Source organism: Neomonachus schauinslandi, chromosome 9, assembly GCF_002201575.2.
Source record: "Neomonachus schauinslandi chromosome 9, ASM220157v2, whole genome shotgun sequence".
NCBI classification, from domain to species: domain Eukaryota; kingdom Metazoa; phylum Chordata; class Mammalia; order Carnivora; family Phocidae; genus Neomonachus; species Neomonachus schauinslandi.
The window spans coordinates 8111563-8128305 of NC_058411.1; the positions used below are offsets into that span (position 1 = coordinate 8111563).

Consider the following 16743-nt stretch of genomic DNA (forward strand, 5'->3'; position numbering starts at 1 on the left):
AACCAGTCATCTCTATGACCAGACACTGAGGACAGATATTCGAATTTCCTCTTCCAACCATAACCACAACCGGGATGATGAACATCTCTGGGCAAGGAGCAGTCATAGGCCTTAAAGAAGTCATTAAGGGGTTTCGCTCAAATGGTCTTATTCAGTGTTTGTGTGGGGCTGAGCAACAAAGAGAGCCACGTTTGCAGAGCCTCACATTTATCAGATCCTCTGATGTCCTGTCCTTAGAGATTTAGCTGAGCTCAACTCATAATCACAAGTCACCTGTAACTTGCACAAAAACCCTAAAAGAGACTATTAATGCAACTGTGCCTCAAATGGAAAACTGAGGGGTGCCTGGGTGAGGCAGTCAGCTGAGTGTGCAACTCTCGGTTTCAGCTCACGCGTCCTGATCTCAGGGTCCCAATCTCAGGGTCGTGGGATCGAGCCCCACGTCGAGTTCCGTGCTCAGTGCGGAGTCTGCTCATTAAGGGGTTTCGCTCAAATGCCCCCACCCCACCCCCCAGCTCACTCTCTCAATAAATAAATAAATCTAAAAAAAAAAAACAGGGGGGCGCCTGGGTGGCTCAGTTGGTTAGGCGACTGCCTTCGGCTCAGGTCATGATCCTGGAGTCCCGGGATCGAGTCCCGCATCGGGCTCCCTGCTCGGCAGGGAGTCTGCTTCTCCCTCTGACCCTCCCCCCTCTCATGTGCTTTCTCTCATTCTCTCTCTCTCAAATAAATAAATAAAATCTTTAAAAAAAAAAAAACAGGGAAAACTGAAATCCCACCAGGCTTTCTTCTGCTCCCAGTGTGTTTCTACTACGTTTTACTTATTTGTGAACTTCTACACTGACATAATTTCACATTCATGGAAAGTTTGCAAAAACAACATGGAGAACTCCTATACATTTTTTTCCCTCAGATCCACTGATTTTTAAATTTTTATCACATTCTTTTCTCATTGTTTCTCTCTTTCTCTTTGTATGTATATTTTAAGGACATGTACAAATTAAAAATAAGAAGCTTCATTCTCCCTGTTGACAACGAGGGAAGAGGCTTCTCTCCCATCTTTTTTTTTTTTTTTTTAAAGATTTTATTTATTTATTTGACATAGAGAGACATAGCGAGAGCAGGAACACAAGCAGGGGGAGTGGGAGAGGGAGAAGCAGGCTTCCCGTAGAGCAGGGAGCCCGATGTGGGACTCCATCCCAGGACCCTGGGATCATGACCTGAGCCGAAGGCAGACGCTTAACGACTGAGCCACCCAGGCGCCCTCTCCCATCCTTTTTTCTTAGAGCATTATACTTTAATAAAAAGTTTGTAAGTTCTTTCTCTGTCTCTTTGAGATGTATGTGGGTTTTTTCCCCCTAAGATTTTATTTATTTATTTATTTGAGAGAGAGAGCGTGCGTGAGCACACCAGCAGGATAGAGGGAGGTGGGGGCAGAGGGAGAGAGAGAATCTCAAGCAAACCCCCTGCTGAGCATGGAGCCAGATGCAGGGCTCAATCCCAGGACTCTAAAATCATGACGTGAGCCGAAGACAAGAGTCGGACACTTAACTGACTGAGCCACCCAGGCGCCCCAAGCATGTGAGTTTTTTTAGAAGCAAAATATGCCTCTTGCCAGCTTTCTAACCAGGAAAGGTCTTTCTCAAGGACCTGGGAGATACCTCTTTGAAATGTAAACATCAAGGGAGAGAGCACCTCTTGTCTTCCAGTTTCTGCGGGAAGGTAGAAGCCTAACTTTGCTGCACACCTCGTGCTTAGCTGCAGAACCAACTCCTGTCGTAAAGATATGAAAGATTTGTTTTTCCTCTGCATAAAGCCAATTAGCTAACACAGATGGCCACCCAAATTACTAGGTGAATCTAGGACGAACTATCTGTGACAGATGGCGCTGTCAAGTCCCCTTACTCAAGAACTAGTTATTGTTGGGGCGCCTGGGTGGCTCAGTTGGTTAAGCGACTGCCTTCGGCTCAGGTCATGATCCTGGAGTCCCGGGATCGAGTCCCGCATCGGGCTCCCTGCTCGGCGGGGGGTCTGCTTCTCCCTCTGACCCTCCCCCTCTCATGTGCTCTGTCTCATTCTCTCGCTCTCAAATAAATAAACAAAATCTTTAAAAAAAAAAAAAAAAAAAAAAAAAAGAACTAGTTATTGTTTATCAGGAAACATGTATGCAATGGACAGAATCCGCTTGGCTATAGAAGAAGGTGAGATTTCCTTCTATCTTTGCAATCTCTTAGCGGACTGCCCACGACGTGCATGACATTCCATTTTAATGCTTGTTAAGTAATAAAGCTGTTTTCTTTCTCTCCTCCCTTGTGGAGGGATTTTCCGGGTTGGGTGAAGACTTTGTTTGTAATTATATTTCTCCACAGCATGCACACGTTATTTCTTTTTTCTGAACCATCTGAGAGCAGGTTGCATACCCTGTGCCCCTTTTCTCTTAACTTTTTAGTGCATATCTCCTAAGCACATTCTCCCATGAAACCATAGTATGGTGATAAAATTCAGGAAATTTAATATTGATGTAAATAATTTTATCCAATCGACCGTCCATGCACCAACTTTGTCAACTGTCCCAGTGATGTCCTTTACAGTGCTTTTCCCTCCAGCATAGGTCCAGTCCAAGATCCCATCTGGCCCAGAACTGCCATGTCTTGTTCATCTTTATTTGGAGCAGAGCTTTGGTTTTCTGTCCATAAATACCTCATTCATTCCACTGCAGTTGAATTTATTCATTTTGGGGGGTCATATTTAGCATTACTAGGTCCTGTTTAAGAACTCTTCCCCTGTAAGTTCTATTAATTTTTCTTAAAAAATGAAAAAGTGTTGGTTTTTACTTTTAATTTTGTGCTCCATCTGGAACTGAGCTTTTTGTGTGGTGTGGGGTAGAGAATTTTGGGGGGTGATGGAAACCCCCCAAAATTGGTTCTCTGTCTTGATTGCTATGGTGGTTACACAACTGTGTGTATTTGTCAAAACTCATAGAACTATCCAGGAAAGAGGGTTACCTATACTCTGTGTAAGTTATACCTTCGTAAGCCTCACTTCAAGCCATCCTGAGCTGTCAAGGAAATAGAAGTTAAAGCCACAGTGAGAGGATTCGGACTTCCCACAGGACATAGGAGCTAACGCGGCAGCCATTTCCCTGCATTTTCTTTTGGGGGACCCATCTCTTCTCCACTCTCAGCCCATGTAGTTTAGGGGCTGATCTCCCCTGCCTCTAGAAGTGAGTCTATAACCCCAGGCCTGGCCAGCCCGAGCTCCATGTTCCCCTGCCCACAGTGACTGGCTTGAGTTTAGGCCCCAAGACTTGGACACACAGCATATTCCAGTCCTGGGGTGGGACACGACCAAAGTGGAAAAGGGAACTGAAGCTCTGGGCATGTAAGCCTGGGAGCTGCTGGGGGCCGGCAGGAGGGGGAGCCACCCTGAGAATAAAGCCTACTCAGGAGGAAAGAAGCCACAGAAGAGAGAAAGAGAGTAGTGAGCTCCGAGGACATTAAGCTTCTAGCTCCAGCTGTGCCTGAAGTCCACCTTTGGACTTACCAGTTATGAGCCAATACATTCCCATTTTGCTGAATTCAGTACGAGTTAGTATATAAGTGAAGGAGGGAGCACAACCTGGCAGGCCTGCAGCTGGTCAAGTGACCAATGATTGTTTTTTTGTTTTTTGTTTTTTTAAATTTTTTTTTTAAAGATTTATTTATTCATGAGAGACAGAGAGAGAGACAGAGGCAGTGGGAGAAGCAGGCTCCCCGCGGAGCAGGGAGCCTGATGCGGGACTTGATCCCAGGACCCTGGGATCATGACCTGAGCCGAAGGCAGACGCTTAACCGACTGAGCCACCCAGGCGTCCCGACCAATGATTGTTTTATAGCAGACACTTCACTGGACAGTCTGCGGGAAGGAACCAGAACAGGAGTCAAATGACCCGCTTGGTCCTTGAGGTGACGGCAGCCAGATGGAGTGGGTGAGTGAACTTTACAGAAAAAGACAGAAAACCGCAGGTCTCCGATCTCAAGGATCTCCTGGTTCGCCAAGGGAGAGACGATTAAACAAACAAATGGCCTTTGATGCAATGTATGATAAGTGCCTACATATTTCCTCCTTATAAGTAATGTGTTCCTTGATTCTAGCATGTGCCATTTCCCTCCGCACATTCTGGTCTCTGAAGGTAGGATGTGCCTTGCGATCAGCAGCTTCTTACAGTGGTGCTCAGCCAGGAAGCACTGATGCCGTCCTTGCTGGCACCTGGGTGACCTTGAGCACAACTGATATTGTCATCCCTTCCAATGGAATTAGGCACTGCACCTGTTCATTGAACTGTCTTTCTAAATGTCTTTCACAAGATCACACTGTAATTCAGCACCGAAGTGAAAAGGTGGTTCGCGGGCACGAAGGCACTGGGGCAGAACGGTAAGGGTACATCTGATATCCGTAAAGAAAGTAAACAGCTCTGGAAGACCGACTCTAAGTCCACACTCTCCTGCAGAGGAATAATCATGTGCTTTACGGGAAAGGAAGTAAATGACACGAGGCAGCTTTCATACTGAGTTATTGTGTGGACAAAGACAGGACGTAGGGGTGAGTCACACACCTGGCCTCTGAAGATGAAGGGGTTTGGGGTTCCCATAACAACTCTATGGGGCATCCATTTTCCTTTTCATCTCTGCACGAGAAGGTGTAGGACAGAAATAGAGGTCTCAAAATGTCTAAGAGAGAGCTTTTTCAGATAAGAAGTCTAAGTGATAAGTAAGCATGGTTACGGTTTAATAGGTATCCTTTATCTTTTCCTTCCTAAGTGGCACATAACACAGTGAGCCCCTTAGAATTGAAGGTGCTTAGAGACGCTGATTTTTGTTCAACACTTATAATGGGACAGAGATCAGGAGGGCAAGATTATACGGTGCACTGTAGAAAGTTCTCTCCAGGGGCGCCTGGGTGGCTCAGTTGTTAGGCATCTGCCTTCGGCTCAGGTCATGATCCCAGGGTCCTGGGATCGAGTCCCACATCGGGCTCCCTGCTCTGCGGGAAGCCTGCTTCTCCCTCTCCCACTCCTCTGCTTGTGTTCCTGCTCTCGCTATCTCTCTCTCTGTTAAATAAATAAATAAAATCTTTAAAAAAAAAAAAAAAAGAAAGTTCTCTCCACACACAGATCACAAGGTAGTAAGGGCGAAAGGTTGCATAAAGGAAAAGCTGGTGTAGAGGCGCCTGGGTGGCTCGGTCGGCTGAGCATCCGACTCTTGATTTCGGCTCAGGTCATGATCTCGGGTCCCAGAATCGAGCCCCACGTTGGGCTCCTCACTCCGTGGGGAGTCTGCTTGGGATTCTCTCTCTCCCTCTTCCTCTGCCTTTCTCCCCAGTCACTCACTGTCTTTCTCTCTCTCAAATAAATAAATAAATCTTTATTTACAAAACAAAAAAGGAAATGCTAGTCACTACTTACAGGGTCCAGGGGTTTGGATCGTGCCCAGGTCATCACCGTGGATACTAAAATAAATACCTTGCGCTTCTCAAAGTGGCTGACTTCTTCATTCAGTGCTGTAGGGCCAGAAAGTAGAGCAGTTATATGTACCCACAAAGACCGTGTTTTCCCCATCATGTGTGGGACTTAAAATTAAGACGAGTGTCACCTCTGTGCTTCCCTGACCAGTCCCCCTCTCCCTCCGGCTACCCGACCTCTACAGAGCCTAGGCTCCCAGGTTTAACCCTCCTTCCTGCCTCCTGGGCTGTAGCAGTGTGATTTCACTTTTGGGGGTGGCCAGTGGGAGTACTGATGCTCGCTGGCATGGACTAGAACAGTTCACGGCCTTTCCTGCATCCTTACCATTATGACATGGGTCCTACTATTATTTCTGTTTTGCAGATCAGGGAACTGGGGTGCAGTTTGCCCAGAGGTATGGAGGAGAGGTGGGGGGCACAGTCCGATCCCGGCAGCCTGGTTGCAAAGGCTGCGCTCTCCCCACTATGCTGCGTGGGGAACGGAGCAGGGGGCCCTAGCAAGGTTGGGGCTGGGGCCGCAAAGTCCCCAAATCCAAAGGTAAGACCCCCTGACGGTTTCACCTAAAGCAGTCCTGTGTAGCTTGCGCCACTGTGGAAGGAAGTAATTTGGGGGGTGCCCACCATTCATATTCCCCCTGGCCTGGGGGGGGGCAGCCCATGCTGCGGGCACTGTGGGCCGTGGCCGGAGGGCTAGGGTACGGCGGGAATGGCTGATTATGAACATTCTGTATGGATCGGAATTGACAACAGTGGTGGATGGAAGGATGAACATCGGATTTCTAAAGGGTTTGTCACCTCTAGGGGAGGAGGGGGTGGGCTCTCCACACACTGAAGCATTAAATACGTTCGGCATGTGATCCCATTAAAATATTTTTCATGACGTATAATTTTCCAGAAAAAAAAAAAATCTAAAGGGAGGTCTAATTAAATTGTCAGAGGAGCTAAGTGACACAGTTGTCATGGTACATTTTTAGTCTCAGGAGCTGATTCCCTAAAGAAGCAGAACAATAAAAGGCTGATACCCTGAATCCAATGAACGTGTGGAGTCCGGCCCTAAGGTGAGAAAGCATTACTGAATTAAGTCTGAGAACACGATGTCCATGTATTAATCTCCGACTCAAGTGTTAATTTTAGTTCCATTTTCATTCTATTAACAAAAATGGCTTCTTCAATTCCATTTTGCCCTTTTGCCCTTTTGGCTCTACTATGCTTCAGACTGGCCTAGTTTGGGACTGTGTGGCCCACTTAGAGATCCTCAAAGTGGGTTATCCTTTCATTTGTGATCATTTTAATGGGTCTAAAATAATCTCCTTGTTCACTTGGAACAAGCACATTTTATCCTTATATGCAAATGGCTTCTCTTAATCCTAACACTTGCTTCCTTTCTCTTGTGTCATCTTGTCTTCCTTGGGCAGCAGCTGTGAAAAGCAAGGCAGGAGAATCCTTTTCAATTAAAAACATTTTAAAATTACTTAATAAAACATTATTAAGAAGTAAGACATATATCCTTTGCAAAAAAAACACAAACCCACAACAGGGGACGCCTGGGTGGCTCAGTTGTTAAGCATCTGCCTTCAGCTCAGGTTGTGATCTCAGGGTCCTGAGATCGAACCCCCAGCTCTGTGTCAGGCTCCCTGCTCAGTGGAGAGCCTGCTTCTCCCTCTCCCTCTGCCCCCCCACCCCCGCACCACTCGTGCTCTCTCTCTCAAATAAATAAAAATCTTAAAAAAAAAAACCCACAGCAAACATACAAAAAAAGCCCCAAACAAAAACCAAACCCCAAATCTAAGCTTGTGCACATCAAGTAAAAGGACAAAATTCTTTTTTTTTTTTAAGATTTTATTTATATATTAGAGAGAGAGTGAGAGAGCACAAGCAGGGGGAGTGAGAGAGGGAGAAGCAGGCTCTTGCTGATCAAGGAGCCTGACATGGGGCTCGATCCCAGGACCCTGGGATCATGACCCTAGCCGAAGGCAGACGCTCAACCACCTGAGCCACCCAGGTGCCCCTAGGACAAAATGATTGAAGCCCCACCAGGCCCACGTCCGCCCCACCCTCAGGTGACCCTGATGGCAGGATGAAGGCCTCTGATTATTACTTTCTTGCAGACACAAACACTCTGTTTCTCCAAAATGAGGTAAAACAGTTAAAACCTTTCCCCCAAATAGAGAGGCAAAATTTTCTTAGTTATTTAAAGCTCTTCATTAGAATGAAGAAGGAAGGCAGTAAAACCCACTCCATATTAAAGCTCATGAAAGGAGATGCCGTGTCAAAGTCTGGGAAAGCATTGTTCCCTCGAGGGGCAGTGGGGGCTCCTAGGAGGAGCTGCAGCTCATCTGTCACAGCAGGAGGGCAGTGGCTAAGGTCTAAAATTCATAATCAAAGCACATCCATGCAGGCATTTTTATGCATTAAAAGATACAAGTGGGTTAAATGAGGTTCCTTTTGGGGCATAGGGATGGAGTGGAAGGGAAATGCAAGGAATCATAGCTTTTTATTCTAAGCCCTACTGTGCTTTTTATTTTATTTTACTTTATTTTATTTAAAGATTTATTTACTTAGAGAGAGAGAGAGAGAGCACGGCAGAGGGAGAGGGAGAGAGAATCTGAAGCCGACTCTGCCCTTGTGTGTGAGCCCGATGCGAGGCTCGATCTCCCAACCCTGAGATCACGACCTGAGCCGAAATTAAGACTCAGATGCTTAACTGACTGTGCCACCCAGGTGCCCCAGCCCTACTGTGCTTTTTAATTTTCAAAACATGTCCCAGGGGTTATTTCAGAAAAAAAATGTTTAAACATTGCAAGTATACATTATATAGAAAAATCAATTTTCAGTTATATTTTTTTTTCTTTTTCTTTTTTTTTTTTTTTAAAGATTTTATTTATTTATTCATGAGAGAGAGAGAGAGAGAGGCAGAGGCAGAGGGAGAAGCAGGCTCCCCACGGAGCAGGGAGCCCGATGCGGGACTCGATCCCAGGACCCTGGGATCGTGACCTGAGCTGAAGGCAGACGCTTAACCGACTGAGCCACCCAGGCGTCCCGAAAAATCAATTTTCAAAGCCTGACAAAATAAGAACTCAATAAATGTTAGCTCTGATTGCGATTTTAAATGGTGCAATTATTTTAGAAGGTGCAATTATACATCATTTGTAAATATTTGCAAAGGGACAAAATGCAGAAAGTTGGCTTTTCAAAAAAGCTCTGCTTCAAAAGATGATACAATGTTCGTGTTTTTGATTTGTTTCTCACTGGATGAAATGTAGGCACAAAGTTATAAAAGGGAAGTCAAACATTCTAAACTCCTGAGGAATCCCACATATCTAACACACAGTACTTTCCCATCATTTCCCTGAGTATGGTACAGCCTTCCTGAGGCTGCATTCCATTTCTTTGAATTTAAGCCAAAATAGTGCTTTGCTGTTGATTTTATTCAAGGGTTGGCAAAGTAGTGCCTCTTTTTATAAATAAAGTTTTATTGGAACCTAGCCCATCATTTACATATTGTCTGTGGCTGCGTTCTTGCTACAACACGACAGTGGTTGGCTCGAATAGCCAAAAATATTTACTCTTCGGCCCTTTACAGAAAAATTTTCTGACCTCTGTTCTAATCTGCCTGAAACAAAAATACTGATGTGAAAAAAATATCGAAATGTAAGGTGCTCTGTGTCTTTTTGGCTGTCCTGCTAGTCTAGGATGGTGATTCAAATAAGCTGATAAGCTTTCACTTTTGCTCCCGACTTAATTGAGAGATGAATCATAACAGCCCCAAATTGCTAAACATCACCTTGTTCTCTTAGACCTGTGGTCCTTAGAGTTCATTACAGTTTTGAAAGCATTCTAAACATGCAAGCATTCTCCCCGAGCCCTCGCTGATGTCCCCTGATAGCAAGGGGACATTTGTTGAATCAAATCCTCACAAAAATAAGTCCTCCCCTCTTAAAGGCACATCCACCTCTTGGTACCTTTCTTGTGAACCAGCCATCCTCTGTCCTGCATTAAAGTTCCTCGTGTGTGCTTCAGCTCTTCCATGGGACAGCAGGGACCTTGAGGGTATAATCTCTGTCTCATTTGTCTTTGTATCTTCCCAATGCATTCAACCCCACCTCCTTAAGCAGTGCCTGTAGGATGAATACAGGCTGAATTTTGAAAGTTACCGTTTCTATTCACGATTTAAAAAATTCTATTCTGGGGCGCCTGGGTGGCTCAGTTGGTTAAGCGTCTGCCTTCGGCTCAGGTCGTGATCCCAGGGTCCTGGGATCGAGCCCCACATCGGGCTCCCTGCTCCAGGGGAAGCCTGCTTCTCCCTCTCCCACTCCCCCTGCTTGTGTTCCCTCTCTCGCTCTGTCTCTCTCTGTCAAATAAATAAATAAAATCTTAAAAAAAAAATTCTGCGGAAGCACGCATTGTTTAATTAATTCAACAAGGGGGCCATTAAGTCTCAGGTGGCTCTAAGGCCATGGCAGTTCCCATAAGCAAACCAAAACCTAGGTCTGTAAATGCCGCAAGGTTAGAAAATCAAAACCTGGGGCGCCTGGGTGGCTCAGTTGGTTAAGCGACTGCCTTCGGCTCAGGTCATGATCCTGGAGTCATGATCCTGGAGTCCCGGGATCGAGTCCCATATCGGGCTCCCTGCTCAGCGGGGAGTCTGCTTCTCCCTCTGGCCCTCCCCCTCTCATGTGCGCGCTCTCTCTCTCTCTCAAATAAATAAATAAACAAAATCTTTAAAAAAACAAAAAAAACAAACAAAAAAAATCAAAACCTGAGGACCACCAATCACGACAGCGACTAGGCCCTTCCAGGTCGGGCAAATGCTTCAGCCATAGCCAATCAAATAATGTCCTTGAGTTGCTCTGTAGGACCTCCCCCTGGCTCCTGTTGGTGGAGCGCTCCTAACCATTTCCAACGTGGGAGCTCTCCTGAATCCGTTTTTGCTCAAATAAACTCCTGAAGGTTTTCCTAGGCCTCAGCGTATCTTTAACACAATCCAAAGGCATCTTCATTAGCTTGATTTCATTTCACGTTTCATATTCCATCTCAGATCGGTTTCCCCGGGCAGTAATTTGCCTCGTGGTCATTAGATGGTTCTAAGGGTAAGGAAGTTGCACAAAAGTGCCGCTTTTGGAGAGAGAAGAGAGCGGTTCACTGACCAGAGACTGCCCAGATGGCCTCCTCTGCTTGCTGTGGGTTCTCAGTGATGTTATAAACGATGACGTCACACTCCAGGAGGCGCATGAGAAGGTCTTCTCGAGAGATGGTCTGAAAAAGAGAGTTGACAGTCATTTGTTGTGAGCAGCTAACCTTAACATTTAGCCGGAATGACAGTTTCCAAATGAGATATACTGCAGATGAAGTGTCCTACAGGAAACAGTTGCAGGATTTCTATTTAAAATGAAATTTTGGCTCTCTTCTGTGTGTAGTTTCCAAGTAACAAATAAGTTTATGGAAATAGCTGGGAACAGATGATTAAAAAATTGCATAATGATCTTAGGCACTATTTCTGCATGCTGTTTAAACCCCAATTCAGAAGGGAAGAATTACGACGCACTGAAAGAAAATGTGTGAGGCATTTGAAACTAACTCCAACTCTGCGCAAGATTATTCGAGCCATTATATATCATGAGTCAATCACAAGGGCTGATGAGTGATTAATGAGGATTGTTTCAGAATCCTCAAGATGGAATTAATCGGTCCTCTTTGTAGATGTAAGGTGCCTTATTACAGCTGACAGTTGGGAATATTTTAAAAATACAGAAACTTTTAATGGGTAAAAATATAAAATTCTTACATTAGACAAAAGTAACTTTGGTGATCGTCATGTTTTAAATAGTTATTCCTTCCTGTGTGGATGTCGGCAGGTTTCCTAGGAGTGCCCTACCTGGGGCGGGTATTATGATAACCATCAGAGGACCCTGCATTTCCAAACCAGGATTTGCACTCACTGTTAGTCCAGTTATCCTGAGGGGCAGATATTCCCCACAGTTCCTTGACCAGTTGCATTAAAGCAGAACATTTCAGGCCAGACGTGATCTCTTACCACATAACTTGGTTAAAGAACAAAAGGAAAGTGAGTGCCTGTCCATATAGAGAGGACTACCCTGGCAGGGTTAATGCATCCCTGTTAAACCCAACCGTGCAGACAGCCAGTTTCCCCAGCCCGGTTCCCTACGGCCTTTGGCGTCCAGCTGTACTCATTTCCGAGGGCTGTTACTTAGTGTCACAAACTGAATGGCTTAAACAACAGAAATTCATGTTCCACAGTCTGGAGGCTACAGATATTGCTGTTTGTGATTATAAGGCTCGAGACTGTTGCTGTCTTGCTGCCAGCCTGAGACTGAAGTCACCCTTCTGGGGAGGCAGAGCCCAGGAAGGGGCAGGAAAAGCAGCAGCAGCCCCTGGATCACACCAGCCCTGAAACTGCATCTTCCTTGAGACCACCAGCCACATAAACTGAAGAATTTCCTTATTTGCAAAGCCAGTTTGCGTTGCCACATTTCCCTAGCGCTTGCAGCCCCCAAACAGCCCAAAGTGATAGAGAGAGCAAGGTCCTTAATAAAAACAAGGCGTCTAAAAGGCAGAGGGGTTTTGCAGAGGAGTGTGATGAATTTAATTTGGGGCATATTGATTCAGAAGTGCTGGCAGGACTTCTGGGGGGAACGCACTAGAGGGCAGCTGGATTTGGAGGTCAACAGGGTTGGTGACAGATTTGAAAGGCGTTGGATCCTACGGGGGAGCTCAAGCCATAGGACTGGATAAGATTGAGGAAGGACATCCATTAAGAGAAAGGAGGGGGCTCTGGGGAAAATGGCATTTAAAGGGAGCCTCAGATGCACAAGGGAAGTGAGGCTGTGGAGGCTGCAGAAGGGGGAAGAAGACTTTCCCCTGGAAAGCCAGGTAAGACAGGACTTTGGGAATTAGGAGCTCCGTGGTGACACTGGCCAGGGCATTTCCTGTGACGTGGTGGGGGCAGAGCCTGCTGGCACAGGACTCCCAAGTGGTCGGGAGGGCAGTAGTGAGGCCGGCGAATGTGGCAGTGGTGGCCCGAGGCCGGGGGGAACAATCCTTTGTTCCAGTGGTCTCTCCAGCAGGGAGGCCACATGCAGTGTTTTTGACACTTGGAAAGATGTGAGCATGGAGCACGTGGATAGGCGGAAAGAAAGAAGCTGGTGGTGAGCAAAGCCCCTGGAGAGTGTGAAAGCGGGTAAGTGGTGGAGAAAGTTTCCTCGGATGGCGGGAGGGGACTTGTTCATTCATTTCACAAGTGTTTTATTGAGGGCTACTTTCTGCCAGTCGATGTGCTCGGGGCCAAAGATGCACAGATGAGCAGGAGAAAAAGTCAGGTGCAGTGTCTATTCTCAAGGGGCTGATGGTTGTAGTCCGGGCCACCCACAAGAGACAGACAATAACCATGAAGCGTGACAGGTGTGATGATGTAGGCAGGTAAAGGTGCTATGGGAGTCAAAGAAAAGAGCTCAGGGGCGCCTGGGTGGCTCAGTTGGTTAAGCTACTGCCTTCGGCTCAGGTCATGATCCTGGAGTCCTGGGATCGAGTCCCGCATCGGGCTCCCTGCTCAGCGGGGGGTCTGCTTCTCCCTCTGACCCTCTTCCCTCTCGTGCTCTCTGTCTCTCATTCTCTCTCTCTCAAATAAATAAATAAAATCTTTTTTCAAAAAAGAAAAGAGCTCAGTATCGAAACGGAGTGTAGAAGTAGAAATCACTGAGGGCTTCCTGGAGGAGGTGACATCCTGAGTCAAATCCCGATGGATGAATAGGACTAGGTGGGGTTGGAAGAGGAAAGGCTGTTGTGCGGTGCGGTGTGTGCAAAGCTGTACGGTAGGGTCTAAAGAGCGGCAGGCAGGGTGATGAGAGGGATGCCCCTCTCGGAGGTATGCAAATGTTGCAGGGTGAGGATTGGGTAGCATGTGTCACGGGGCAAGCAGTGAAACCGCTAGAGAAAGGTAAAGATGCACAGAAATTAAGATGGACACGCTAGTGCTTCAGCGAGGCTTGACTTTAAACTGAACACATTTCTCCCTTTCATTCTTGAAGCCTCCCCCTCCCCGCTTCACTTGCTTTTCTGTAGAATCCTTTGTTCCAGGAACTGGACACCGATATTGACATCCTGGGGACCTCAGTGTATCCTTAGTAAGGGAGACGCGGATGGCCGGGCTGGGCCAGGCAGGAGACCACCTTGAAGACGGGAGGGGCGAGGATGGCAGCACCAACCGGATTCTACGCGAAACCACTCAGATCCTGTATTTTCTTGTAAAACCTCTCAGCCTTTTCCCCCGGGTGTGTCTGCAGTGTTTGGTTTTCTGTTTTGTTTTGGTTTATTTTTTTTCAAGTTTTTATTTAAATTCCAGTTAGTTAACATACTGTGTAATATTAGTTTCATTTGTTGAATTTAGTGATTCATCACTTACACATAATACCCAGGGCTAATCCTAACAAGCGCCCTCCTTGATACCCATCACCCATCTAGCCCATCCCCCGACCCATTTCCTCTTTAGCAACCCTCAGTTTGTTCTCTATTGTTGAGAGTCTCTTATGGTTTGCTTCCCTCTTTTTTTTTTTTTTTTTTTTAAAGATTTTATTTATTTGTTTGAGAGAGAGAGAATGGAAGACAGAGAGCATGAGAGGGGGGAGGGTCAGAGGGCGAAGCAGACTCCCCGCTGAGCAGGGAGCCCGATGCGGGACTCGATCCCGGGACTCCAGGATCATGACCTGAGCCGAAGGCAGTCGCTCAACCAACTGAGCCACCCAGGCGCCCCCCCCCTTTTTTTTTTCTCTTGCCATATATTCATCTGTTTTGTTTCCTAAATTCCGCCTATGTGTGGAATCATTTGGTATTTGTCTATGACTGACTTGTTTCACTTTATCCATTCACCGGTTGATGGACATGTGGGCTCTTTCCATAGTTTGGCTATTGCGGACATTGCTGCTATAAACATTAGGGTGCAGGTGCCCCTTCAGATCCCTACATTTGTATCTTTGGGGTAAATACCCAGTAGTGCAATTGCTGGGTCGTAGGGTAGCTCTATTTTTAACTTTTTGAGGAACCTCCATACTGTTTTCCAGACTGGCCGCACCAGCTTGCATTCCCACCAACAGTGTAAGAGGCTCCCCCTTTCTCCGCATCCTCGCCAACATCTGTTGTTTCCTGAGTTGTTCGTTTTAGCCATTCCGACAGGTGTGAGGTGACACCTCATTGTGGTTTTGACCTGTACTGCCCTGAAGATGAGCGAAGTTCAGCATCTTTTCATGTGTCTGTTGGCCATCTGTATGCCGTCTTCAGAAAAATGTCTATTCCTGTCTTCTGCCCATTTTTTCACTGGAAAGGTCTGCAGTTGTGAAGGCATTAGCCTGCTGCAGCCTCCTTTGCCTGGCAAAGTAATAAAACTGTCGTTCCTCTTTATCCCCAAACTCTATCTTCGTGTTATATTTCAGCTCCAGAGCACACAGGTGGGTTTTCCACAACAGGAGCACTGTTTCTCAATAAGACAGCAACATAATGATATGTTATTACTGAGTGGTTTATTACCAAAGGAGGTTTCTCTTCCACAGAGGTGAGCACCCACCATGGCCCAGGGTTGTTGGGGAATGGAGGGTAGAATGCATTTTAAACACAGCTTAGAAAAAAAATTTTTAGGGGGGTTGCTGAGGGATCGGGAGAGAGAGAATCTTAAGCAGGCTCCGCACACAGCACAGAGCCCGACATGGGGCTCGATCTTACAATCCTGAATCATGACCCAAGCCGAAATCAAGAGTCGGATGCTTAACCAACTGAGCCACCCAGGTGCCCAAAGTTTAGAAATTTTATGAGTCTGAAATACAGATTAGATCCATCCCTTCTAAGAAAATCTAATTTAAATTCTTTGCTCCAGGCAAGGCACATTTGAAGTGAAAACAGTGATTGTTCTCCATCAGAGGAGAAAGACCTGCCTCGACCTGCCCCTCACCTTCTCCCCACCCATGTTTGCGGGAGAAGGAGAAGCAAAGAATAAGAGTGCACTGTGGGGCGCCTGGGTGGCTCAGTCGGTTGGGTGTCTGCCTTCGGCTCGGGTCATGATCTCAGGATTCTGGGATCGAGCCCCGCACTGGGCTCCCCGCTCCGTGGGAAGCCTGCTTCTCCCTCTCCCACTCCCCCTGCTTGTGTTCCCTCTCTCGCTGTGTCTCTCTCTGTCAAATAAATAAATAAAATCTTAAAAAAAAAAAGAAGAGCGCATTGTGAAGGTGTTGGAGCTCGAGGTGACTCTGCCCTTGGTCTATTCTTAGCAAAAGCCACCTGGACTTACACTGTATGTCTCCACGGCAAAGTCGGGCTGGACGCTTTCGAGCTTGGAGAGCGTGCCCACAATCTGGAAGGTGCCTTCCTTCAGTTTGGCTGATGAGGCTTCCGGCATGGTTGACTTATTTTCATCTTCTTCTTCCTCTTCTTCTGTAATTTCTTCAAGGGAAGCCCCGACTACGCAGTTAGACAGAAACTGCAAGAAAACATAAATTTACTAAGAAAATACCCAGAGCAACGTAGAGTGAGGGCAGCCAGGGAAAGGATTCTAAAAACTGACCTTTCTGGAGGGCTTGCTAGAGGTACCAGATGCGCACAGCCAGTGGGTTATACGGTGGTGGTAGTTCACTGAAATTAGCAATAACCGTGGTAACACAGTGAGGTGGGTACTGTTACAATGCTCTGTTTTATAGATGAGGAACCCAGGCTCAGAGAGCTTAAAGGACGTGGCAAGGATATGTGGCTGGGCAGGGCTGCAGTCACCATGTTGGTGTTGCCTAATAGAAATGGAGAAATGTCATGCTATCCTCTCTGGTAAATTAAACTGGCTAGCAGCCCCATTAGCAGAAATAAAAGGAAACCAGTGAAATGAATTTAAATAATGTTTTATTTAACCCAACAGATTCAAAATATTACTAATTTCACATGTAATCCATATAAAATTATTAATTAGATCTTTTATATTCCTTTTTGCTTATACTAAGTCTTTGAAATTCAGTGTGCATTTTACACTGAGGGCGGGCACACCTCCATCTGGACTTGCCACATTGAAATGTTCTATAGACACAAGGGGCCAGTGGCTACCTTATTGAAGAATGAAACAGAATCAAGTTGGCAAAAAACAAACAAACAAAAAAATCAAACCAAACCAAACCAAAACAAACAAAACCCAAAGAGGGGCGCCTGGGTGGCTCAGTCTGTTAAGTGTCTGACTCTTGATTTCAGCTCAGGTCATGCTCT

At 46.2% G+C, this 16743-nt stretch overlaps 1 protein-coding gene across 4 annotated transcripts in view; it reads right to left on the reverse strand.

The window, feature by feature from the left end:
• Positions 1 to 16743, reverse strand: part of AK7 (adenylate kinase 7) — a 67847-nt gene that overhangs the window by 46587 nt on the left and 4517 nt on the right. For all 4 annotated transcript variants that reach the window (XM_021679685.2, XM_021679686.2, XM_021679684.2 and 1 more), the window contains exons 2-4: positions 15791 to 15979; positions 10647 to 10755; positions 5444 to 5538 (exon numbers count right to left, since the gene is read on the reverse strand). In XM_021679685.2, the coding sequence (XP_021535360.1) occupies positions 5444 to 5538; positions 10647 to 10755; positions 15791 to 15979 (393 nt within the window). The remainder of the gene's footprint in view (positions 1 to 5443; positions 5539 to 10646; positions 10756 to 15790; positions 15980 to 16743) is intronic.